Source organism: Tinamus guttatus, unplaced genomic scaffold, assembly GCF_059628265.1.
Source record: "Tinamus guttatus ecotype Peru unplaced genomic scaffold, ASM5962826v1 Tinamus_guttatus_pri_ptg000193l, whole genome shotgun sequence".
Classification (NCBI taxonomy): domain Eukaryota; kingdom Metazoa; phylum Chordata; class Aves; order Tinamiformes; family Tinamidae; genus Tinamus; species Tinamus guttatus.
In genome coordinates, this window is record NW_028288727.1 from 3,307,968 (window position 1) to 3,330,723 (window position 22,756).

General features: G+C 49.7%; 2 protein-coding genes across 2 annotated transcripts; both read right to left on the reverse strand.

The window, feature by feature from the left end:
* Window positions 1–1,411: 1,411 nt before the first annotated feature.
* LOC148594859 (T-cell activation Rho GTPase-activating protein-like) lies at window positions 1,412–4,837 on the reverse strand. The gene is made up of 7 exons (XM_088523522.1): window positions 4,534–4,837; window positions 3,969–4,141; window positions 3,683–3,844; window positions 3,281–3,390; window positions 2,658–2,853; window positions 2,280–2,397; window positions 1,412–1,905 (listed from the first exon to the last, which is right to left on the reverse strand). Exons 1-7 carry the CDS (start codon window positions 4,835–4,837, stop codon window positions 1,412–1,414), a joined length of 1,557 nt encoding a protein of 518 aa, XP_088379648.1.
* Window positions 4,838–10,767: 5,930 nt separating this feature from the next.
* Window positions 10,768–14,193, reverse strand: LOC148594860 (uncharacterized). The gene is made up of 7 exons (XM_088523524.1): window positions 13,890–14,193; window positions 13,325–13,497; window positions 13,039–13,200; window positions 12,637–12,746; window positions 12,014–12,209; window positions 11,636–11,753; window positions 10,768–11,261 (listed from the first exon to the last, which is right to left on the reverse strand). Exons 1-7 carry the CDS (start codon window positions 14,191–14,193, stop codon window positions 10,768–10,770), a joined length of 1,557 nt encoding a protein of 518 aa, XP_088379650.1.
* Between the last annotated feature and the right edge of the window lie 8,563 nt (window positions 14,194–22,756).

Here is a 22,756-nt window from a genome sequence, read left to right on the forward strand (position 1 = left end):
TCACAGAGGAGCATCAATTGCACTTAGGAAGTCACCTGATGAAGAAAGAGTGAGCTCTGACTGCATGGCTGCATGCAAAGAGAGAATCAAAGTGCATGGGCAAGATAGGCTTGGTGCTGGTGTTTTGTTCAGCCTGCCGCTTCTGTTCCCACAGTAGCTGAGAGGAAACAGTGTCGGCTCAACTGCATGCAAGACTTCAAACCAAGCGGGACTGTTGCAGAGCATGCAGCCCATGTTGCTGCGATTGAGGTGTGAGCTCCTCAGCACAGGAGCACCACGCCTGTGCTTAAGCAGAGCTGTTTTCTTTGCCTTGAGGCTTAAGCTCTCTGCAAGCACCTGCTACCCACAGGAACCTCTTTCTTTTCTTTCCTCTTCCCTCTTCTTTGCTCTTAATTCCTGCTTTTTTCTGTCCTTTTTGACTCTACTGAGTCCAGAATGTTTCTACGTTGAGTTCTTTCCACCGTCAAACCACAATGTTTCCTTTCTGTGGTGACAGTTACAGTTTTGATGTATTTTTGCCTCCTGGAAGCAGTCCTGAAGCTGCTCCTCCTTCCCTTCCTCCTCCTCCTCCTCCTCCTCCTCCTCCTCCTCCTTCCCCTCCTCTTCCTCCTTCTCCTCCTTCTCCTCCTTTTATTACTGCAGCCTGCCCATTTGTGTAAACTATTTGCCCTTTGCTTCCCTGGGCTCTGATGACTCCTGGCCCAGGTGTGGCATGCAAGAGCATGGCTGGTGGCTGCTCAGATTGTTTTGGTGGCCCACCAGCAGCGAGAGGGCATGGCGGCCGGGTGCAGGAATACCATGGAGGAGCACCGGCAAATTGGCAAGGCGCTGTCCAGGGAGCGCCTGGAGGATTCTTGGGGTGGAGCTCCACGGTAGAACTGTGCAGGCAGCAGGGCAGGCTGTTCCTCCGGGGCCTTCTCCAAGCACAGCTTAAGCAGAGCTGTTTTCTTTGCCTTGAGGCTTAAGCTCTCTGCAAGCACCTGCTACCCACAGGAACCTCTTTCTTTTCTTTCCTCTTCCCTCTTCTTTGCTCTTAATTCCTGCTTTTTTCTGTCCTTTTTGACTCTACTGAGTCCAGAATGTTTCTACGTTGAGTTCTTTCCACCGTCAAACCACAATGTTTCCTTTCTGTGGTGACAGTTACAGTTTTGATGTATTTTTGCCTCCTGGAAGCAGTCCTGAAGCTGCTCCTCCTTCCCTTCCCCCTCCTCCTCCTCCTCCTCCTCCTTCCCCTCCTCTTCCTCCTTCTCCTCCTCCTCCTCCTCCTCCCCCTCTTCCTCCTCCTCCTCCTCTTCCTCCTCCTTTTTTTACTGCAGCCTGCCCATTTGTGTAAACTATTTGCCCTTTGCTTCCCTGGGCTCTGATGACTCCTGGCCCAGGTGTGGCATGCAAGAGCATGGCTGGTGGCTGCTCAGATTGTTTTGGTGGCCCACCAGCAGCGAGAGGGCATGGCGGCCGGGTGCAGGAATACCATGGAGGAGCACCGGCAAATTGGCAAGGCGCTGTCCAGGGAGCGCCTGGAGGATTCTTGGGGTGGAGCTCCATGGTAGAACTGTGCAGGCAGCAGGGCAGGCTGTTCCTCCGGGGCCTTCTCCAAGCACAGCTCTTGCTGCCCAACAGCAATGTTGTCAGCACTGGTGCCCCGATTCTGTTGCCTTGTGCTGCCTTCCAGGCACTCCTGGATGCACAAGGCTGGAACTGAGAGGCTCCTCTCCATGATGGTGTGATGGATTTCCCTAGGAGGCAGCAGCGGAGGGGCAGAGGCACATGCTGCAATAGCCCTGCTCCTGCTGGGGCTTCTCCTAGGGGGCTCTTGCTGCCTCTCGCAGGTCTCAGGTCCACGTGCAGCTGCAAGCTCCGGGTTGCTGCTGACCGCAGCATCTTCCAGAGCTGCCCCGGGGGGTCCTGTGGGCAGAAAGAGCCTGTTAGCAACTTCTACATGGCTCTCTGCAGGAAAAAGGGGTCTTTGCTGGTGGGACCACACAGCCCTGGTAGATGGCAAGATGCAACCTTAGCTCTTTGGGAGGTGAGGAGCATTTCAGGAGACGCAAGAGCCTGGCCCAGGGCAAAGATCCTGCTCAGGCAGAGCGCAGTACTAGCCCAGAGTGAGCAATGCTGCAAAAAGCTGAGCTCTACCAGGCTTTAACATCAGGGCTCCCCCAGCTGCACAAGCAGGGTCCCCCACCCTTGTGTGGAGGCAGCATGGTCCTTCTCAACTTCTGGCAAATGCTGCCAGACTAAAGCCCTGCCGGGAGCCAGTGAACCCTCTGAACACAAACCTGCGGAGCTGCCGGTGTCCTCGCAGGGCTCCTCAGCAGAGGAGCTGCCAGGGAAGGCCACGTCCTCCCCGAATATCGCTGCGTGGTTCTCGATGAGGACCTCCACTAGCACGGCCACCTGCACGCACAAACCATGGGCGTCAGGCAAAGGGCTGCAAAGGCATCAGCGATGTTTGCTGCTCCCCACTGCTGTTTCTGTTCCCAGAGCTGTAGCTCTGCGGCTGCAGTCAGAGCTCTGCCTGTCAGGTTGCAGGTTGCCAAGCGCAGGGGCACCCCCACGCTCCCAGGGGCTGCTGCTGCTTTTGCTGTGGCTGTGGGTTGTGTGGACCTGGCTCAGAGGGGCCCAACGCGAGAAGCTCCCTGGCAACTTCCACACACCTTGTTGTTCATCGCAATCTGCAGCTGCAGGGGCAACGTGCTGTCCAGGCCTGGACCCAGCATGCTGGGCCCGATGCAGATGGCCAGGTTTCTAGAGGTCATCTTGTTGGACGCTGCGCTCTGACTGATGTTGTGGAGCGTGGCAAGCAAGGTGCGGAGCAAGAGGCGGTTTGCCTGGGGCAGTTCTTGAGCCACCCTGTGTGAACACAAACACAAGGCACCCTGACTTCAGGAGGCACTGGCCGCAGCTTCTTGCTGTGAGCAAGAAGTCTCAAGTAAACTGCCACAAATGATGGTGCCTCCTCCACAGAGTATAAGGCCACTGCTTTCTGTCACTGCTTTACACAGGTCCTACGGGAAACGCACCAAGGGCAGCTGAGCAGCTGCTTAAGTGCAAGTTCTGGAAGGGCAAGATGTTGACCAAAAGGCAGGTGTCTCAGCACAGTGCTTGTTTTTCAGGACATGGACAGTGTGAGGAAAGGAGACTTTGCCAGGAAATGCGGTGGCAGGTTTTGCAAATGCCCAACAGAACAATGGGTCTTTGCGGGAGTCTGCCCATTTCCAGAGAAGGCCCTGAGCTCTCTCAGGCACTCCAGAACATTAGCACTGCCTACAGCACTTACTCTTTGAGCTCTGCAATCTGCTGCTCCTTGCCTGCCATCTCCAGAGCGAGCATCCACCTGTCGTAGAGGGCCGACGACAGGAGAGTAGATGGGATGTTGCGCAGGAAATCCTGCAAGGCCAAGATATGGAGATGAGGCTTTGGAGGCACCCAAAGAGGGAGCATGCGTAGCACTTGGGCTCCCCAGGAGGCGGCTTGCTTTGAGCTCCCTGCTCTCCAACTGCACAAGCAGTGGGCTGTGCGAATTCCTGCCCCTTCGGCACAGACTTGGCTGAGTGCAAAGAGAGTCCTCGTGCCTATCAGACTCCATTCCACCCCAAAATTGCCGTCTCCCTCCCAGAGGGGGCAGCTGGGGACAAGCAGGAGGTGGAGAAGGACTGAGCTGCAGGGCAGAAGAGGTCACCTTTAAGAGAGCAGCCAGGAGGTTCACTGGCTTGCTCTCTAGGTCCACATGGATTCCTGCGTTGAGGGCCTGCCTTAACTCCCGCCGATCTTTCTCGCTTGCAGCGATGCGGAAGATGCCCTCTGTGGCAGGTCCCTCCCTGTTCAGGATGACTAGGAGATCCTGCCGGGAAAAGCAAACAGAGGGATTCCTGGGGTGTAGAAAGACCGCTAGTGATGGGAGCTTCAGGCCTGGCTGCAGAGAAGTGCGTGTGGAGGCCAGATCCACACTGGCCTGTTTGACATACCTGAACTGGCTGGGGAAGGCTCCCCTCTTCCCCACAGAGCCGTTCCAGAGGCTGCCCAAAGAGCATGCTCTGGAGGACAGGCTCTGGCTGCTCCAGGCCGTTCCCGCCGCCAGAGCTGCGTCTGCGGGAAAACGGCCACCGGAACCTCCTCCTCCGGGGAGGCCCGCGAGCTGCTGGCGAGAGGAAAGCAGGAGTGAGCTTCCAAAGCAGGGGCAGAGCTGTGTGCGAGCAGCGCCCAGCGCTGCTGCCTGCGGAGCAGAGCAGAGCAGCGCGGGGCTCTGCACGGGGCTCCGTGGGGAGCGCTAAGGGAGAGGGCAGCTGCTCCGCTGCTCTTCCCAGCCCACTCACCGGGCACATGGCAGAGTCCGTCCTCAGGAGCTGCGGGGACCACAGCAGCTCCTTGTGCAGAACCAGCCTGCAAGAAACGGGCTCCGTTCACAGGGCCGCCCGCAGCAGTGAAGGCTGCAGGAGCCCCGCAGAGCCAGCCCTGCCGCCCACAGCCCCCGGGCGCTTTGCGGGGCTGGAGGGTGCTGCGAAGGAGCAGCCCCGCACAAGGTGCCCAAACCTGGCCCAGGGCAGCCACTGGCTCTGCCTCTGGCTGGGGCAGCTTCTCCCAGGCTGCCCCACTGGGCAGCAGCCGCTATCTCCAGCCCTTCAGCCCCTACCACCTCCCCTGGGAAACACAGATATCTCCTGGCAGCATCCACAAGGTGCTGGCAGCTGCTCACCTCTGCCAAAAGGGAGGATTTTCTGCCCACAAGCTCGACGTTGGTGCCATGCACCATGGAGCCAGAGGCCCCAGATGAGGCCTGCAAGCTGGGAGCGGGGTCGGGAGAGCCCCGCGTGCCGCAGCAGATGAGCTGCCCCATGGTGCTGCAAACGGCCAGATGACCACGCCGAGCAGCACCAGGAGCAGAGCAGGCCTCAGAAAACACCGGGACCACTGTCCCCCGTGCGTAAGAGTGCCAATTAGCTGGGAGCTCACGTCTCCCTGCTTTCTCACGCCGGCACAGCAACGCACGGGGCACGGGTGGGCGCTGGTGACAGAGGCCACCTCTGTGCCACTGATGCACATTGTGACATGGTGGCCGCTCTGTGATGTGCTAGGGAGCAGGACACAGGGGCGGTGGGGGCACAGGGCAGCCTGCCTGCATGGCTGCAATGGCCCTGCAGGTCCTGGCACAGCTAGACCAGCTTTGGAGTTGTCCAGGAGGAGGACCTGTTCTCGGTACAAAACCAGGGCCCAAACAGTGCCCCAGAATCCCAACTTTCACACTTCTTCTGCACTCAGTCAACCTAGAGGTCAATGTCCTCTTTAGGTGTCTCAACGTAGCATGAACATGTGAAAGGGAAAGTAAAAGAACTACCATCTGAACTTGTAGAAGACCCCCAGATCGTTCTCATTTGGCATTCCAGAACATCTGTGCATACGCATCAATGGAACTACCTCCCACAACAGGGCAGATGTCTTAGCTGGGTTGAGAGTTGGTTGATGAGTAGTGAGAAAAATAGAAAGACGTACTTTTAAATAGTGAAAGAATTGTTTGCCTGGAATAAAACCATTAACTACCTATGCCTTTTGACTCAAGATGATTGTGACTTCAGTTTTCCAGGAAGAAATTTTGGGCTGACAATGATCTGGACCCACTTTCTAATCCTGGGCTCTTTGGCAGGTTCATTGTTTGTCATCCTGTTAGGGACTGCACAACCCAGGTGCTCTATCTCAAAGTTCAGGATTTGGGCACTTAACCTGGTTTCCTAGTTTTCAGATTACATTTCCTTGCACATGTTCTTCAAATGCTTTTTCGGTAAGCAACTGGGTGCTCTAAAAACCGGAAAATTACAGGTATGAGAAGGGATGGCTCTTCCTTTCTGCTCTTCCTTCTCATTTATCATGACTGTAGTGATTGCTCAGTAGTAAGGATAGTGAAAAAGGAAGAAGCATCCCCCTCCAAAGAGGGTTGCACAGTGCTTTCCTTTGCACTAAAATAAAGGGCTGCATGATTGAGAGGTCTTTCGTCTCTGCAAAAAGTGAAGTAGGATTTCATAGAATCACAGGATGGCTGAGGTTGGAAAGGGACCTCTAGAGATAATCTAGATGATCCCCCTGCTCAGGCAGGGACACCTAGAGCACCTGGCACAGGGTCACATCCAGATGGGTTTTTTAAGATCTCCCAAGGAGACTCCACAACCTCTCTGGGCAGCCTGTTCCAGGGCTTTTTCTCCGTTACAGTAAAGAAGTTCTTGCTCGTATGGAGATGGGACTTCCTGTGTTTTTGTCCTGTCACTGGCCACCGCCAAGAAGAGTTTAGTCCCATCTTCTTTGCAGTTTCCCCTCGACTTTATACAAAAGCAGTGTAACACTTTGTAGATCTCCATATTAGCTACCATTAGCTTGTTGCTTTTGCATTTCCATACCACTGCTGTCACAGTGATGTAAAGATACAATGAAATCACAGTGAGGACCCCATTCCATCAAATCAGTGCTTTATATCCTGAGGTTGAGAGACTGTTATTCAGCACCCCATGATCTCTGGAGAAAACACGGAAGCATTTCTTGGTGCTGGTGATGTTTGTCTCAAGCCGTTGAACAAAGCCGGGTTTGATCTTGCCATGATGATCAAGCCATCATTGTCAGCTCCATCCGATGGAGCACTGTTTGGGATTATACTCAGTCACACATGAAGGAAGCAGCTGCAAAGTTGCAGATAACCAAGGCAAGGCAAGGAGCAATTTGCCAAAACAATTCATTACTGCACATCTCTACTCCCTGTCCACTTCTCTGAGGTCTCCAGAAAGGGAAGGAGAAAAGATCGTAGGCCTCGTGAATTATTCAAGTAAAGTAGGTCCAATCTATAGATCACTCATTGACTGTACATGCACACTTGCAGTTTTTTTGAAACATTGCTTTAGGCTCCAATCATCAAATAGCTTGAGTGTGTCTCTAAGGGGTTGCTAATAGCAGGTTAAGCAACACTATGAAGTGATCCGTTGCAACAGAATCTTGCTACCAAATGTAAAATTAAGAAGTTCCTTTGTGTGCAAAGGCTATCCTAAAAGCCATAAAAAAAAAGATAAGCACCTGCTTGTTTCTCATGGTAACCTTGTTAATTAATCATATTCATGATTTTTATTAAAGGAAATTCTTCTGCTCATCAAGGTTCCTGTGAACTCAGCTTGATGTGATGTGGAAACTCAGTTTAAAAGGAATCTACCTTTAAATAGCTATATCATTTCACTAAGAGCTCATAAAAAGTAAAAAGGTCCCACTCCAGAAACTTTCCAGAAAAAGAAACTTCTTTCCTTTTCTTTTCTTTTCCTTTCTCTTCTTTTTTTCTTCTCTTCTCTTCTCTTCTCTTCTCTTCTCTTCTCTTCTCTTCTCTTCTCTTCTCTTCTCTTCTCTTCTCTTCTTTTCTTTTCTCTTTTCTTTTCTTTTCTTTTCTTTTCTTTTCTTCTCTTTTCTTCTCTTTTCTCTTCTTTCCTTCTCTTTTCTTTTCTTTTCTTCTCCTTTTTCTTTACTTTCTTTTCTTTTCTCTTCGCTTTTCTATTTTCTTTTCTTTTCTTTTCGTTTCTTTTCTTTTCTTTTCTCTTTTCGTTTCTTTTCTTTTCTTTTCGTTTCTTTTCTTTTCTTTTCTTTTCTTTTCTTTTCTTTTCTTTTCTTTTCTTTTCTTTTCTTTTCTTTTCTTCTCTTTTCTTTTCTTCTCTTCTCTTCTCTTCTCTTCTCTTCTCTTCTCTTCTCTTTTTTCTTTCTTTTCTTTTCTCTTCTCTTCTCTTTTTTCAATTCTTTTCTCTTTTCCCTCTTTTCTTTTCTTTTTTCTCTCTTTTCTTTTCTCTTCTTTTCTCTTCTTTTCTTTTCTTTTCTTTTCTTTTCTTTTCTTTTCTTTTTTCTTTTCTTTGCTTTGCTTTGCTTTGCTTTGCTTTGCTTTGCTTTGCTTTGCTTTTCTCTTTGCTTTTCTTTGCTTTTCTTTGCTTTTATTTCTTTTATTTTCTCTTTTCTTTTCTTCTTTCTTTCTTTTCTTTTCTTTTCTTTTCTTTTCTTTTCTTTTCTTTTCTTTTCTTTTCTTTTCTTTTCTTTTCTTTTCTTTTCTTTTCTTTTCTTTTCTTTTCTTTTCTTTTCTTCTCTCTCTCTTCTCTTCTCTTCTCTTCTCTCTTCTCTTCTCTTCTCTTTTCTACTTTCTTTCCTTTTCTCTTTTCTCTCTTTTCTTTTCTTTGCTTTTCTTTGCTTTTTTTTGCTTTTCTTTGCTTTTCTTTGCTTTTTTTTTGCTTTTCTCTTTGCTTTGCTTTTCTCTTTTCTTCTCTTTTCTCTTCTTCTCTTTTCTTTTCTTTGCTTTTCTTTTCTTTTCTTTTCTTTTCTTTTCTTTTCTTTTCTTTTCTTTTCTTTTCTTTTCTTTTCTTTTCTCTTTTCTTTTCTTCTCTTTTCTTCTCTTTTCTTTTCTTTTCTTCTCTTTTCTTTTCTTTTCTTTGCTTTTCTTTGCTTTTCTTTGCTTTTCTTTTCTTTTCTTTTCTTTTCTTTTCTTTTCTTTTCTTCTCTTCTCTTCTCTTCTCTTCTCTTCTCTTCTCTTCTCTTCTCTTTTCTACTTTCTTTCCTTTTCTCTTTTCTCTCTTTTCTTTTCTTTGCTTTTCTTTGCTTTTTTTGCTTTTCTTTGCTTTTCTTTGCTTTTTTTTTGCTTTTCTCTTTGCTTTGCTTTTCTCTTTTCTTCTCTTTTCTCTTCTTCTCTTTCTTTTCTTTGCTTTTCTTTTCTTTTCTTTTCTTTTCTTTTCTTTTCTTTTCTTTTCTTTTCTTTTCTTTTCTTTTCTTTTCTTTTCTTTTCTTTTCTCTTTTCTTTTCTTCTCTTTTCTTCTCTTTTCTTTTCTTTTCTTCTCTTTTCTTTTCTTTTCTTTGCTTTTCTTTGCTTTTCTTTGCTTTTCTTTCCTTTTCTTTGCTTTTCTTTGCTTTTCTTTTCTTCTCTTTTCTTTTATCTTGTTTTATTTTATTTTTTCTTTTCTGTTTTCATTTCTTCTCTCTTCTCTTCTCTTCTCTTCTCTTCTCTTCTCTTCTCTTCTCTTCTCTTCTCTTCTCTTCTCTTCTCTTTTCTTTTCCTCTTTGCTTTTCATTTCTTTGGTTTTCTTTACTTTTCTTTGCTTTTCTTTGCTTTTTTTTGCTTCTCCTTTTTTCTTCTCTTTTCCTTTTTTCCTTTCCTTTTTTCTTTTTTCCTTTCCTCTTTTCTTTGCTCTTCTCACCTTGTCTCGTCTTTTCTTGTCTTCTCTTTCCTTTCCTTGTCCTTTTTGTTGTTTTTCCTTTTCATTCCCAGATGCTTCTTTTTGCCTTTTTTCTTACTATTTTGTTTCCTGTTGCCTTCCTCATTTCCCTTCTTTATTTTCTCTTTTTCACTTTCCTTTTGCCTTGCCATTTTTCTTTCCTCTTTTTTTTTCCATCCATTTTGATTTCCATTATTGTTTCCTTTTTTCCTGATTGCTATCCTCTTGTTTCCTTGCTTGCTTGCTTGTGTTCCCTTGGGTTGTTTTCCCTTGGTTTTGTTTCCTTTTTTTTTCTTTCACTTATACCTCCATTTTTTACTTTCTTCTTCCCTTTCCACATTTCCTTTTTTTTTCTTGCTTTTCCCTCTTCTTTCCTTTTCCTTATTTTCCACTTCTTTTCCATTTTCTAAACATTCATCTCTCCTTTTTCCTTTCCTCATGGCTTTCCTCCCTTGATTTTCTTTGGGATTCCTTGGCTTTCTTTCAGTTGCTTTGTTTTCCAGTTTCTCCTGACACTGGACTTCTCTCTCATCCATTTCTCTTTTTTTTTTTTTTCCCCTTTTATTCTTCCCTCTCCTCTTTCTTCTTTTTCACTACTCATTTTCCTATCTCTTTTCTTTTTGGTTTCTTGTCCTTTGCTCTTCATTCCTGCTTTTTGTTTCCTTGTGGATTCCAATGAGGCCCACCCTGAGACGCTTGCAACAGCAAAACACAGTGGTTATTTCTCTTGAAGTTTTGATGTCTTCAGGCCTCCTAGAAGCTTTCTTTTTCTTTTCAGTCAACATCAGTGACTCTCACAGAGGAGCATCAATTGCACTTAGGAAGTCACCTGATGAAGAAAGAGTGAGCTCTGACTGCATGGCTGCATGCAAAGAGAGAATCAAAGTGCATGGGCAAGATAGGCTTGGTGCTGGTGTTTTGTTCAGCCTGCCGCTTCTGTTCCCACAGTAGCTGAGAGGAAACAGTGTCGGCTCAACTGCAGGCATGACTTCAAACCAAGCGGGACTGTTGCAGAGCATGCAGCCCATGTTGCTTCCATTGAGGTGTGAGCTCCTCAGCACAGGAGCACCAAGCCTGTGCTTAAGCAGAGCTGTTTTCTTTGCCTTGAGGCTTAAGCTCTCTGCAAGCACCTGCTACCCACAGGAACCTCTTTCTTTTCTTTCCTCTTCCCTCTTCTTTGCTCTTAATTCCTGCTTTTTTCTGTCCTTTTTGACTCTACTGAGTCCAGAATGTTTCTACGTTGAGTTCTTTCCACCGTCAAACCACAATGTTTCCTTTCTGTGGTGACAGTTACAGTTTTGATGTATTTTTGCCTCCTGGAAGCAGTCCTGAAGCTGCTCCTCCTTCCCTTCCTCCTCCTCCTCCTCCTCCTCCTCCTCCTTCCCCTCCTCTTCCTCCTTCTCCTCCTCCTCCTCCTCCTCCCCCTCTTCCTCCTCCTCCTCTTCCTCCTCCTTTTTTTACTGCAGCCTGCCCATTTGTGTAAACTATTTGCCCTTTGCTTCCCTGGGCTCTGATGACTCCTGGCCCAGGTGTGGCATGCAAGAGCATGGCTGGTGGCTGCTCAGATTGTTTTGGTGGCCCACCAGCAGCGAGAGGGCATGGCGGCCGGGTGCAGGAATACCATGGAGGAGCACCGGCAAATTGGCAAGGCGCTGTCCAGGGAGCGCCTGGAGGATTCTTGGGGTGGAGCTCCACGGTAGAACTGTGCAGGCAGCAGGGCAGGCTGTTCCTCCGGGGCCTTCTCCAAGCACAGCTCTTGCTGCCCAACAGCAATGTTGTCAGCACTGGTGCCCTGATTCTGTTGCCTTATGCTGCCTTCCAGGTACTCCTGGATGCACAAGGCTGGAACTGAGAGGCTCCTCTCCATGATGGTGTGATGGATTTCCCTAGGAGGCAGCAGCGGAGGGGCAGAGGCGCATGCTGCAATAGCCCTGCTCCTGCTGGGGCTTCTCCTAGGGGGCTCTTGCTGCCTCTCGCAGGTCTCAGGTCCACGTGCAGCTGCAAGCTCCGGGTTGCTACTGACCGCAGCATCTTCCAGAGCCGCCCCGGGGGGTCCTGTGGGCAGAAAGAGCCTGTTAGCAACTTCTACATGGCTCTCTGCAGGAAAAAGGGGTCTTTGCTGGTGGGACCACACAGCCCTGGTAGATGGCAAGATGCAACCTTAGCTCTTTGGGAGGTGAGGAGCATTTCAGGAGACGCAAGAGCCTGGCCCAGGGCAAAGATCCTGCTCAGGCAGAGTGCAGTACTAGCCCAGAGTGAGCAATGCTGCAAAAAGCTGAGCTCTACCAGGCTTTAACATCAGGGCTCCCCCAGCTGCACAAGCAGGGTCCCCCACCCTTGTGTGGAGGCAGCATGGTCCTTCTCAACTTCTGGCAAATGCTGCCAGACTAAAGCCCTGCCGGGAGCCAGTGAACCCTCTGAACACAAACCTGCGGAGCTGCCGGTGTCCTCGCAGGGCTCCTCAGCAGAGGAGCTGCCAGGGAAGGCCACGTCCTCCCCGAATATCGCTGCGTGGTTCTCGATGAGGACCTCCACTAGCACGGCCACCTGCACGCACAAACCATGGGCGTCAGGCAAAGGGCTGCAAAGGCATCAGCGATGTTTGCTGCTCCCCACTGCTGTTTCTGTTCCCAGAGCTGTAGCTCTGCGGCTGCAGTCAGAGCTCTGCCTGTCAGGTTGCAGGTTGCCAAGCGCAGGGGCACCCCCACGCTCCCAGGGGCTGCTGCTGCTTTTGCTGTGGCTGTGGGTTGTGTGGACCTGGCTCAGAGGGGCCCAACGCGAGAAGCTCCCTGGCAACTTCCACACACCTTGTTGTTCATCGCAATCTGCAGCTGCAGGGGCAACGTGCTGTCCAGGCCTGGACCCAGCATGCTGGGCCCGATGCAGATGGCCAGGTTTCTAGAGGTCATCTTGTTGGACGCTGCGCTCTGACTGATGTTGTGGAGCGTGGCAAGCAAGGTGCGGAGCAAGAGGCGGTTTGCCTGGGGCAGTTCTTGAGCCACCCTGTGTGAACACAAACACAAGGCACCCTGACTTCAGGAGGCACTGGCCGCAGCTTCTTGCTGTGAGCAAGAAGTCTCAAGTAAACTGCCACAAATGATGGTGCCTCCTCCACAGAGTATAAGGCCACTGCTTTCTGTCACTGCTTTACACAGGTCCTACGGGAAACGCACCAAGGGCAGCTGAGCAGCTGCTTAAGTGCAAGTTCTGGAAGGGCAAGATGTTGACCAAAAGGCAGGTGTCTCAGCACAGTGCTTGTTTTTCAGGACATGGACAGTGTGAGGAAAGGAGACTTTGCCAGGAAATGCGGTGGCAGGTTTTGCAAATGCCCAACAGAACAATGGGTCTTTGCGGGAGTCTGCCCATTTCCAGAGAAGGCCCTGAGCTCTCTCAGGCACTCCAGAACATTAGCACTGCCTACAGCACTTACTCTTTGAGCTCTGCAATCTGCTGCTCCTTGCCTGCCATCTCCAGAGCGAGCATCCACCTGTCGTAGAGGGCCGACGACAGGAGAGTAGATGGGATGTTGCGCAGGAAATCCTGCAAGGCCAAGATATGGAGATGAGGCTTTGGAGGCACCCAAAGAGGGAGCATGCGTAGCACTTGGGCTCCCCAGGAGGCGGCTTGCTTTGAGCTCCCTGCTCTCCAACTGCACAAGCAGTGGGCTGTGCGAATTCCTGCCCCTTCGGCACAGACTTGGCTGAGTGCAAAGAGAGTCCTCGTGCCTATCAGACTCCATTCCACCCCAAAATTGCCGTCTCCCTCCCAGAGGGGGCAGCTGGGGACAAGCAGGAGGTGGAGAAGGACTGAGCTGCAGGGCAGAAGAGGTCACCTTTAAGAGAGCAGCCAGGAGGTTCACTGGCTTGCTCTCTAGGTCCACATGGATTCCTGCGTTGAGGGCCTGCCTTAACTCCCGCCGATCTTTCTCGCTTGCAGCGATGCGGAAGATGCCCTCTGTGGCAGGTCCCTCCCTGTTCAGGATGACTAGGAGATCCTGCCGGGAGAAGCAAACAGAGGGATTCCTGGGGTGTAGAAAGACCGCTAGTGATGGGAGCTTCAGGCCTGGCTGCAGAGAAGTGCGTGTGGAGGCCAGATCCACACTGGCCTGTTTGACATACCTGAACTGGCTGGGGAAGGCTCCCCTCTTCCCCACAGAGCCATTCCAGAGGCTGCCCAAAGAGCATGCTCTGGAGGACAGGCTCTGGCTGCTCCGGGCCGTTCCCGCCGGCAGAGCTGCGTCTGCGGGAAAACGGCCACCGGAACCTCCTCCTCCGGGGAGGCCCACGAGCTGCTGGTGAGAGGAAAGCAGGAGTGAGCTTCCAAAGCAGGGGCAGAGCTGTGTGCGAGCAGCGCCCAGCGCTGCTGCCTGCGGAGCAGAGCAGAGCAGCGCGGGGCTCTGCACGGGGCTCCGTGGGGAGCGCTAAGGGAGAGGGCAGCTGCTCCGCTGCTCTTCCCAGCCCACTCACCGGGCACATGGCAGAGTCCGTCCTCAGGAGCTGCGGGGACCACAGCAGCTCCTTGTGCAGAACCAGCCTGCAAGAAACGGGCTCCGTTCACAGGGCCGCCCGCAGCAGTGAAGGCTGCAGGAGCCCCGCAGAGCCAGCCCTGCCGCCCACAGCCCCCGGGCGCTTTGCGGGGCTGGAGGGTGCTGCGAAGGAGCAGCCCCGCACAAGGTGCCCAAACCTGGCTCAGGGCAGCCACTGGCTCTGCCTCTGGCTGGGGCAGCTTCTCCCAGGCTGCCCCACTGGGCAGCAGCCGCTGTCTCCAGCCCTTCAGCCCCTACCACCTCCCCTGGGAAACACAGATATCTCCTGGCAGCATCCACAAGGTGCTGGCAGCTGCTCACCTCTGCCAAAAGGGAGGATTTTCTGCCCACAAGCTCGACGTTGGTGCCATGCACCATGGAGCCAGAGGCCCCAGATGAGGCCTGCAAGCTGGGAGCGGGGTCGGGAGAGCCCCGCGTGCCGCAGCAGATGAGCTGCCCCATGGTGCTGCAAACGGCCAGATGACCACGCCGAGCAGCACCAGGAGCAGAGCAGGCCTCAGAAAACACCGGGACCACTGTCCCCCGTGCGTAAGAGTGCCAATTAGCTGGGAGCTCACGTCTCCCTGCTTTCTCACGCCGGCACAGCAACGCACGGGGCACGGGTGGGCGCTGGTGACAGAGGCCACCTCTGTGCCACTGATGCACATTGTGACATGGTGGCCGCTCTGTGATGTGCTAGGGAGCAGGACACAGGGGCGGTGGGGGCACAGGGCAGCCTGCCTGCATGGCTGCAATGGCCCTGCAGGTCCTGGCACAGCTAGACCAGCTTTGGAGTTGTCCAGGAGGAGGACCTGTTCTCGGTACAAAACCAGGGCCCAAACAGTGCCCCAGAATCCCAACTTTCACACTTCTTCTGCACTCAGTCAACCTAGAGGTCAATGTCCTCTTTAGGTGTCTCAACGTAGCATGAACATGTGAAAGGGAAAGTAAAAGAACTACCATCTGAACTTGTAGAAGACCCCCAGATCGTTCTCATTTGGCATTCCAGAACATCTGTGCATACGCATCAATGGAACTACCTCCCACAACAGGGCAGATGTCTTAGCTGGGTTGAGAGTTGGTTGATGAGTAGTGAGAAAAATAGAAAGACGTACTTTTAAATAGTGAAAGAATTGTTTGCCTGGAATAAAACCATTAACTACCTATGCCTTTTGACTCAAGATGATTGTGACTTCAGTTTTCCAGGAAGAAATTTTGGGCTGACAATGATCTGGACCCACTTTCTAATCCTGGGCTCTTTGGCAGGTTCATTGTTTGTCATCCTGTTAGGGACTGCACAACCCAGGTGCTCTATCTCAAAGTTCAGGATTTGGGCACTTAACCTGGTTTCCTAGTTTTCAGATTACATTTCCTTGCACATGTTCTTCAAATGCTTTTTCGGTAAGCAACTGGGTGCTCTAAAAACCGGAAAATTACAGGTATGAGAAGGGATGGCTCTTCCTTTCTGCTCTTCCTTCTCATTTATCATGACTGTAGTGATTGCTCAGTAGTAAGGATAGTGAAAAAGGAAGAAGCATCCCCCTCCAAAGAGGGTTGCACAGTGCTTTCCTTTGCACTAAAATAAAGGGCTGCATGATTGAGAGGTCTTTCGTCTCTGCAAAAAGTGAAGTAGGATTTCATAGAATCACAGGATGGCTGAGGTTGGAAAGGGACCTCTAGAGATAATCTAGATGATCCCCCTGCTCAGGCAGGGACACCTAGAGCACCTGGCACAGGGTCACATCCAGATGGGTTTTTTAAGATCTCCCAAGGAGACTCCACAACCTCTCTGGGCAGCCTGTTCCAGGGCTTTTTCTCCGTTACAGTAAAGAAGTTCTTGCTCGTATGGAGATGGGACTTCCTGTGTTTTTGTCCTGTCACTGGCCACCGCCAAGAAGAGTTTAGTCCCATCTTCTTTGCAGTTTCCCCTCGACTTTATACAAAAGCAGTGTAACACTTTGTAGATCTCCATATTAGCTACCATTAGCTTGTTGCTTTTGCATTTCCATACCACTGCTGTCACAGTGATGTAAAGATACAATGAAATCACAGTGAGGACCCCATTCCATCAAATCAGTGCTTTATATCCTGAGGTTGAGAGACTGTTATTCAGCACCCCATGATCTCTGGAGAAAACACGGAAGCATTTCTTGGTGCTGGTGATGTTTGTCTCAAGCCGTTGAACAAAGCCGGGTTTGATCTTGCCATGATGATCAAGCCATCATTGTCAGCTCCATCCGATGGAGCACTGTTTGGGATTATACTCAGTCACACATGAAGGAAGCAGCTGCAAAGTTGCAGATAACCAAGGCAAGGCAAGGAGCAATTTGCCAAAACAATTCATTACTGCACATCTCTACTCCCTGTCCACTTCTCTGAGGTCTCCAGAAAGGGAAGGAGAAAAGATCGTAGGCCTCGTGAATTATTCAAGTAAAGTAGGTCCAATCTATAGATCACTCATTGACTGTACATGCACACTTGCAGTTTTTTTGAAACATTGCTTTAGGCTCCAATCATCAAATAGCTTGAGTGTGTCTCTAAGGGGTTGCTAATAGCAGGTTAAGCAACACTATGAAGTGATCCGTTGCAACAGAATCTTGCTACCAAATGTAAAATTAAGAAGTTCCTTTGTGTGCAAAGGCTATCCTAAAAGCCATAAAAAAAAAGATAAGCACCTGCTTGTTTCTCATGGTAACCTTGTTAATTAATCATATTCATGATTTTTATTAAAGGAAATTCTTCTGCTCATCAAAGGTTCCTGTGAACTCAGCTTGATGTGATGTGGAAACTCAGTTTAAAAGGAATCTACCTTTAAATAGCTATATCATTTCACTAAGAGCTCATAAAAAGTAAAAAGGTCCCACTCCAGAAACTTTCCAGAAAAAGAAACTTCTTTCCTTTTCTTCTCTTTTCCTTTCTCTTCTTTTTTTCTTCTCTTCTCTTCTCTTCTCTTCTCTTCTCTTCTCTTCTCTTCTCTTCTTTTCTTTTCTTTTCTTTTCTTTTCTCTTTTCTTCTCTTTTCTTCTCTTTTCTTCTCTTTTCTTCTCTTTTCTTCTCTTTTCTCTTCTTTCCTTCTCTTTTCTTTTCTTTTCTTCTCCTTTTTCTTTACTTTCTTTTCTTTTCTCTTTGCTTTTCTATTTTCTTTTCTTTTCTCTTTTCACTCTTTTCTTTTCTCTTTTCTTTCCTTTCTTTTCTTTTCTTTTCTTTTCTTTTCTTTTCTTTTCTTTTCTTTTCTTTTCTTTTCTTTTCTTTTCTTTGCTTTGCTTTGCTTTGCTTTGCTTTGCTTTGCTTTTCTTTTCTTTTCTTTTTTTCTTTTCTTTTCTTTTTTTTTCTTTTCTTCTCTTCTCTTCTCTTCTCTTCTCTTCTCTTCTCTTCTCTTCTCTTCTCTTCTCTTCTCTTCTCTTCTCTTCTCTTCTCTTTTCTACTTTCTTTCCTTTTCTCTTTTCTCTCTTTTCTTTTCTTTGCTTTTCTTTGCTTTTTTTGCTTTTCTTTGCTTTTCTTTGCTTTTTTTCGCTTTTCTCTTTGCTTTGCTTTTCTCTTTTCTTCTCTTTTCTTCTCTTTTCTTTTCTTTTCTTTTCTTTTCTTTTCTTTTCTTTTCTTTTCTTTTCTTTTCTTTTCTCTTTTCTTTTCTTCTCTTTTCTTTTCTTCTCTTTTCTTTTCTTCTCTTTTCTTTTCTTTTCTTTTCTTTTCTTTTCTTTTCTTTTCTTTTCTTTTCTTTTCTTTTCTTTTCTTTCTCCTCTTTTCTTTTCTTCTCTTTTCTTCTCTTTTTCTTTTCTTTTCTTTCTCCTTTTCTTTTCTTTTCTTTTCTTTTCTTTTCTTTTCTTTTCTTTTCTTTTCTTTTCTTTTCTTTTCTTTTCTTTTCTTCTCTTTTCTTTTCTTTTCTTTGCTTTGCTTTTCTTTACTTTTCTTTTCTTTGCTTTGCTTTGCTTTGCTTTGCTTTGCTTTGCTTCTCTTTTCTTTTATCTTGTTTTATTTTATTTTTTCTTTTCTGTTTTCATTTCTTATCTTTTCTTTTCTTTTCTTTTCTTTTCTTTTCTCTTCTCTTCTCTTCTCTTCTCTTCTCTTCTCTTCTCTTCTCTTCTCTTCTCTTCTCTTCTCTTTTCTTTTCCTCTTTTCTTTGCTTTTCATTTCTTTGGTTTTCTTTACTTTTCTTTGCTTTTCTTTGCTTTTTTTTGCTTCTCCTTTTTTCTTCTCTTTTCCTTTTTTCCTTTCCTTTTTTCTTTTTTCCTTTCCTCTTTTCTTTGCTCTTCTCACCTTGTCTCGTCTTTTCTTGTCTTCTCTTTCCTTTCCTTGTCCTTTTTGTTGTTTTTCCTTTTCATTCCCAGATGCTTCTTTTTGCCTTTTTTCTTACTATTTTGTTTCCTGTTGCCTTCCTCATTTCCCTTCTTTATTTTCTCTTTTTCACTTTCCTTTTGCCTTGCCATTTTTCTTTCCTCTTTTTTTTTCCATCCATTTTGATTTCCATTATTGTTTCCTTTTTTCCTGATTGCTATCCTCTTGTTTCCTTGCTTGCTTGCTTGTGTTCCCTTGGGTTGTTTTCCCTTGGTTTTGTTTCCTTTTTTTTTCTTTCACTTATACCTCCATTTTTTACTTTCTTCTTCCCTTTCCACATTTCCTTTTTTTTTCTTGCTTTTCCCTCTTCTTTCCTTTTCCTTATTTTCCACTTCTTTTCCATTTTCTAAACATTCATCTCTCCTTTTTCCTTTCCTCATGGCTTTCCTCCCTTGATTTTCTTTGGGATTCCTTGGCTTTCTTTCAGTTGCTTTGCTTTCCAGTTTCTCCTGACACTGGACTTCTCTCTCATCCATTTCTCTTTTTTTTTTTTTCCCCCTTTTATTCTTCCCTCTCCTCTTTCTTCTTTTTCACTACTCATTTTCCTATCTCTTTTCTTTTTGGTTTCTTGTCCTTTGCTCTTCATTCCTGCTTTTTGTTTCCTTGTGGATTCCAATGAGGCCCACCCTGAGACGCTTGCAACAGCAAAACACAGTGGTTATTTCTCTTGAAGTTTTGATGTCTTCAGGCCTCCTAGAAGCTTTCTTTTTCTTTTCAGTCAACATCAGTGACTCTCACAGAGGAGCATCAATTGCACTTAGGAAGTCACCTGATGAAGAAAGAGTGAGCTCTGACTGCATGGCTGCATGCAAAGAGAGAATCAAAGTGCATGGGCAAGATAGGCTTGGTGCTGGTGTTTTGTTCAGCCTGCCGCTTCTGTTCCCACAGTAGCTGAGAGGAAACAGTGTCGGCTCAACTGCAGGCATGACTTCAAACCAAGCGGGACTGTTGCAGAGCATGCAGCCCATGTTGCTTCCATTGAGGTGTGAGCTCCTCAGCACAGGAGCACCAAGCCTGTGCTTAAGCAGAGCTGTTTTCTTTGCCTTGAGGCTTAAGCTCTCTGCAAGCACCTGCTACCCACAGGAACCTCTTTCTTTTCTTTCCTCTTCCCTCTTCTTTGCTCTTAATTCCTGCTTTTTTCTGTCCTTTTTGACTCTACTGAGTCCAGAATGTTTCTACGTTGAGTTCTTTCCACCGTCAAACCACAATGTTTCCTTTCTGTGGTGACAGTTACAGTTTTGATGTATTTTTGCCTCCTGGAAGCAGTCCTGAAGCTGCTCCTCCTTCCCTTCCTCCTCCTCCTCCTCCTCCTCCTCCTCCTTCCCCTCCTCTTCCTCCTTCTCCTCCTCCTCCTCCTCCTCCCCCTCTTCCTCCTCCTCCTCCTCCTCCTCTTCCTCCTCCTTTTATTACTGCAGCCTGCCCATTTGTGTAAACTATTTGCCCTTTGCTTCCCTGGGCTCTGATGACTCCTGGCCCAGGTGTGGCATGCAAGAGCATGGCTGGTGGCTGCTCAGATTGTTTTGGTGGCCCACCAGCAGCGAGAGGGCATGGCGGCCGGGTGCAGGAATACCATGGAGGAGCACCGGCAAATTGGCAAGGCGCTGTCCAGGGAGCGCCTGGAGGATTCTTGGGGTGGAGCTCCACGGTAGAACTGTGCAGGCAGCAGGGCAGGCTGTTCCTCCGGGGCCTTCTCCAAGCACAGCTCTTGCTGCCCAACAGCAATGTTGTCAGCACTGGTGCCCTGATTCTGTTGCCTTATGCTGCCTTCCAGGTACTCCTGGATGCACAAGGCTGGAACTGAGAGGCTCCTCTCCATGATGGTGTGATGGATTTCCCTAGGAGGCAGCAGCGGAGGGGCAGAGGCGCATGCTGCAATAGCCCTGCTCCTGCTGGGGCTTCTCCTAGGGGGCTCTTGCTGCCTCTCGCAGGTCTCAGGTCCACGTGCAGCTGCAAGCTCCGGGTTGCTACTGACCGCAGCATCTTCCAGAGCCGCCCCGGGGGGTCCTGTGGGCAGAAAGAGCCTGTTAGCAACTTCTACATGGCTCTCTGCAGGATAAAGGGGTCTTTGCTGGTGGGACCACACAGCCCTGGTAGATGGCAAGATGCAACCTTAGCTCTTTGGGAGGTGAGGAGCATTTCAGGAGACGCAAGAGCCTGGCCCAGGGCAAAGATCCTGCTCAGGCAGAGTGCAGTACTAGCCCAGAGTGAGCAATGCTGCAAAAAGCTGAGCTCTACCAGGCTTTAACATCAGGGCTCCCCCAGCTGCACAAGCAGGGTCCCCCACCCTTGTGTGGAGGCAGCATGGTCCTTCTCAACTTCTGGCAAATGCTGCCAGACTAAAGCCCTGCCGGGAGCCAGTGAACCCTCTGAACACAAACCTGCGGAGCTGCCGGTGTCCTCGCAGGGCTCCTCAGCAGAGGAGCTGCCAGGGAAGGCCACGTCCTCCCCGAATATCGCTGCGTGGTTCTCGATGAGGACCTCCACTAGCACGGCCACCTGCACGCACAAACCATGGGCGTCAGGCAAAGGGCTGCAAAGGCATCAGCGATGTTTGCTGCTCCCCACTGCTGTTTCTGTTCCCAGAGCTGTAGCTCTGCGGCTGCAGTCAGAGCTCTGCCTGTCAGGTTGCAGGTTGCCAAGCGCAGGGGCACCCCCACGCTCCCAGGGGCTGCTGCTGCTTTTGCTGTGGCTGTGGGTTGTGTGGACCTGGCTCAGAGGGGCCCAACGCGAGAAGCTCCCTGGCAACTTCCACACACCTTGTTGTTCATCGCAATCTGCAGCTGCAGGGGCAACGTGCTGTCCAGGCCTGGACCCAGCATGCTGGGCCCGATGCAGATGGCCAGGTTTCTAGAGGTCATCTTGTTGGACGCTGCGCTCTGACTGATGTTGTGGAGCGTGGCAAGCAAGGTGCGGAGCAAGAGGCGGTTTGCCTGGGGCAGTTCTTGAGCCACCCTGTGTGAACACAAACACAAGGCACCCTGACTTCAGGAGGCACTGGCCGCAGCTTCTTGCTGTGAGCAAGAAGTCTCAAGTAAACTGCCACAAATGATGGTGCCTCCTCCACAGAGTATAAGGCCACTGCTTTCTGTCACTGCTTTACACAGGTCCTACGGGAAACGCACCAAGGGCAGCTGAGCAGCTGCTTAAGTGCAAGTTCTGGAAGGGCAAGATGTTGACCAAAAGGCAGGTGTCTCAGCACAGTGCTTGTTTTTCAGGACATGGACAGTGTGAGGAAAGGAGACTTTGCCAGGAAATGCGGTGGCAGGTTTTGCAAATGCCCAACAGAACAATGGGTCTTTGCGGGAGTCTGCCCATTTCCAGAGAAGGCCCTGAGCTCTCTCAGGCACTCCAGAACATTAGCACTGCCTACAGCACTTACTCTTTGAGCTCTGCAATCTGCTGCTCCTTGCCTGCCATCTCCAGAGCGAGCATCCACCTGTCGTAGAGGGTCGACGACAGGAGAGTAGATGGGATGTTGCGCAGGAAATCCTGCAAGGCCAAGATATGGAGATGAGGCTTTGGAGGCACCCAAAGAGGGAGCATGCGTAGCACTTGGGCTCCCCAGGAGGCGGCTTGCTTTGAGCTCCCTGCTCTCCAACTGCACAAGCAGTGGGCTGTGCGAATTCCTGCCCCTTCGGCACAGACTTGGCTGAGTGCAAAGAGAGTCCTCGTGCCTATCAGACTCCATTCCACCCCAAAATTGCCGTCTCCCTCCCAGAGGGGGCAGCTGGGGACAAGCAGGAGGTGGAGAAGGACTGAGCTGCAGGGCAGAAGAGGTCACCTTTAAGAGAGCAGCCAGGAGGTTCACTGGCTTGCTCTCTAGGTCCACATGGATTCCTGCGTTGAGGGCCTGCCTTAACTCCCGCCGATCTTTCTCGCTTGCAGCGATGCGGAAGATGCCCTCTGTGGCAGGTCCCTCCCTGTTCAGGATGACTAGGAGATCCTGCCGGGAGAAGCAAACAGAGGGATTCCTGGGGTGTAGAAAGACCGCTAGTGATGGGAGCTTCAGGCCTGGCTGCAGAGAAGTGCGTGTGGAGGCCAGATCCACACTGGTCTGTTTGACATACCTGAACTGGCTGGGGAAGGCTCCCCTCTTCCCCACAGAGCCGTTCCAGAGGCTGCCCAAAGAGCATGCTCTGGAGGACAGGCTCTGGCTGCTCCAGGCCGTTCCCGCCGGCAGAGCTGCGTCTGCGGGAAAACGGCCACCGGAACCTCCTCCTCCGGGGAGGCCCGCGAGCTGCTGGCGAGAGGAAAGCAGGAGTGAGCTTCCAAAGCAGGGGCAGAGCTGTGTGCGAGCAGCGCCCAGCGCTGCTGCCTGCGGAGCAGAGCAGAGCAGCGCGGGGCTCTGCACGGGGCTCCGTGGGGAGCGCTAAGGGAGAGGGCAGCTGCTCCGCTGCTCTTCCCAGCCCACTCACCGGGCACATGGCAGAGTCCGTCCTCAGGAGCTGCGGGGACCACAGCAGCTCCTTGTGCAGAACCAGCCTGCAAGAAACGGGCTCCGTTCACAGGGCCGCCCGCAGCAGTGAAGGCTGCAGGAGCCCCGCAGAGCCAGCCCTGCCGCCCACAGCCCCCGGGCGCTTTGCGGGGCTGGAGGGTGCTGCGAAGGAGCAGCCCCGCACAAGGTGCCCAAACCTGGCCCAGGGCAGCCACTGGCTCTGCCTCTGGCTGGGGCAGCTTCTCCCAGGCTGCCCCAC

What these genes read in the sequence shown, in the direction of transcription:
- LOC148594859 (XM_088523522.1), bottom strand. Translation starts at nt 4,837, where the DNA reads ATGGGGCAGCTCATCTGCTGCGGCACGCGGGGCTCTCCCGACCCCGCT. An exon ending in TCCTGGCTGCTCTCTTAAAG is followed by an intron (nt 3,391 to 3,682) that starts GTGACCTCTTCT and finishes TTGGCCTTGCAG; the next exon opens with GATTTCCTGCGCAACATCCC. An exon ending in AGATTGCGATGAACAACAAG is followed by an intron (nt 2,398 to 2,657) that starts GTGTGTGGAAGT and finishes TTGTGCGTGCAG; the next exon opens with GTGGCCGTGCTAGTGGAGGT.
- LOC148594860 (XM_088523524.1), bottom strand. Translation starts at nt 14,193, where the DNA reads ATGGGGCAGCTCATCTGCTGCGGCACGCGGGGCTCTCCCGACCCCGCT. An exon ending in TCCTGGCTGCTCTCTTAAAG is followed by an intron (nt 12,747 to 13,038) that starts GTGACCTCTTCT and finishes TTGGCCTTGCAG; the next exon opens with GATTTCCTGCGCAACATCCC. An exon ending in CAGATTGCAGAGCTCAAAGA is followed by an intron (nt 12,210 to 12,636) that starts GTAAGTGCTGTA and finishes GTGTTCACACAG; the next exon opens with GGTGGCTCAAGAACTGCCCC.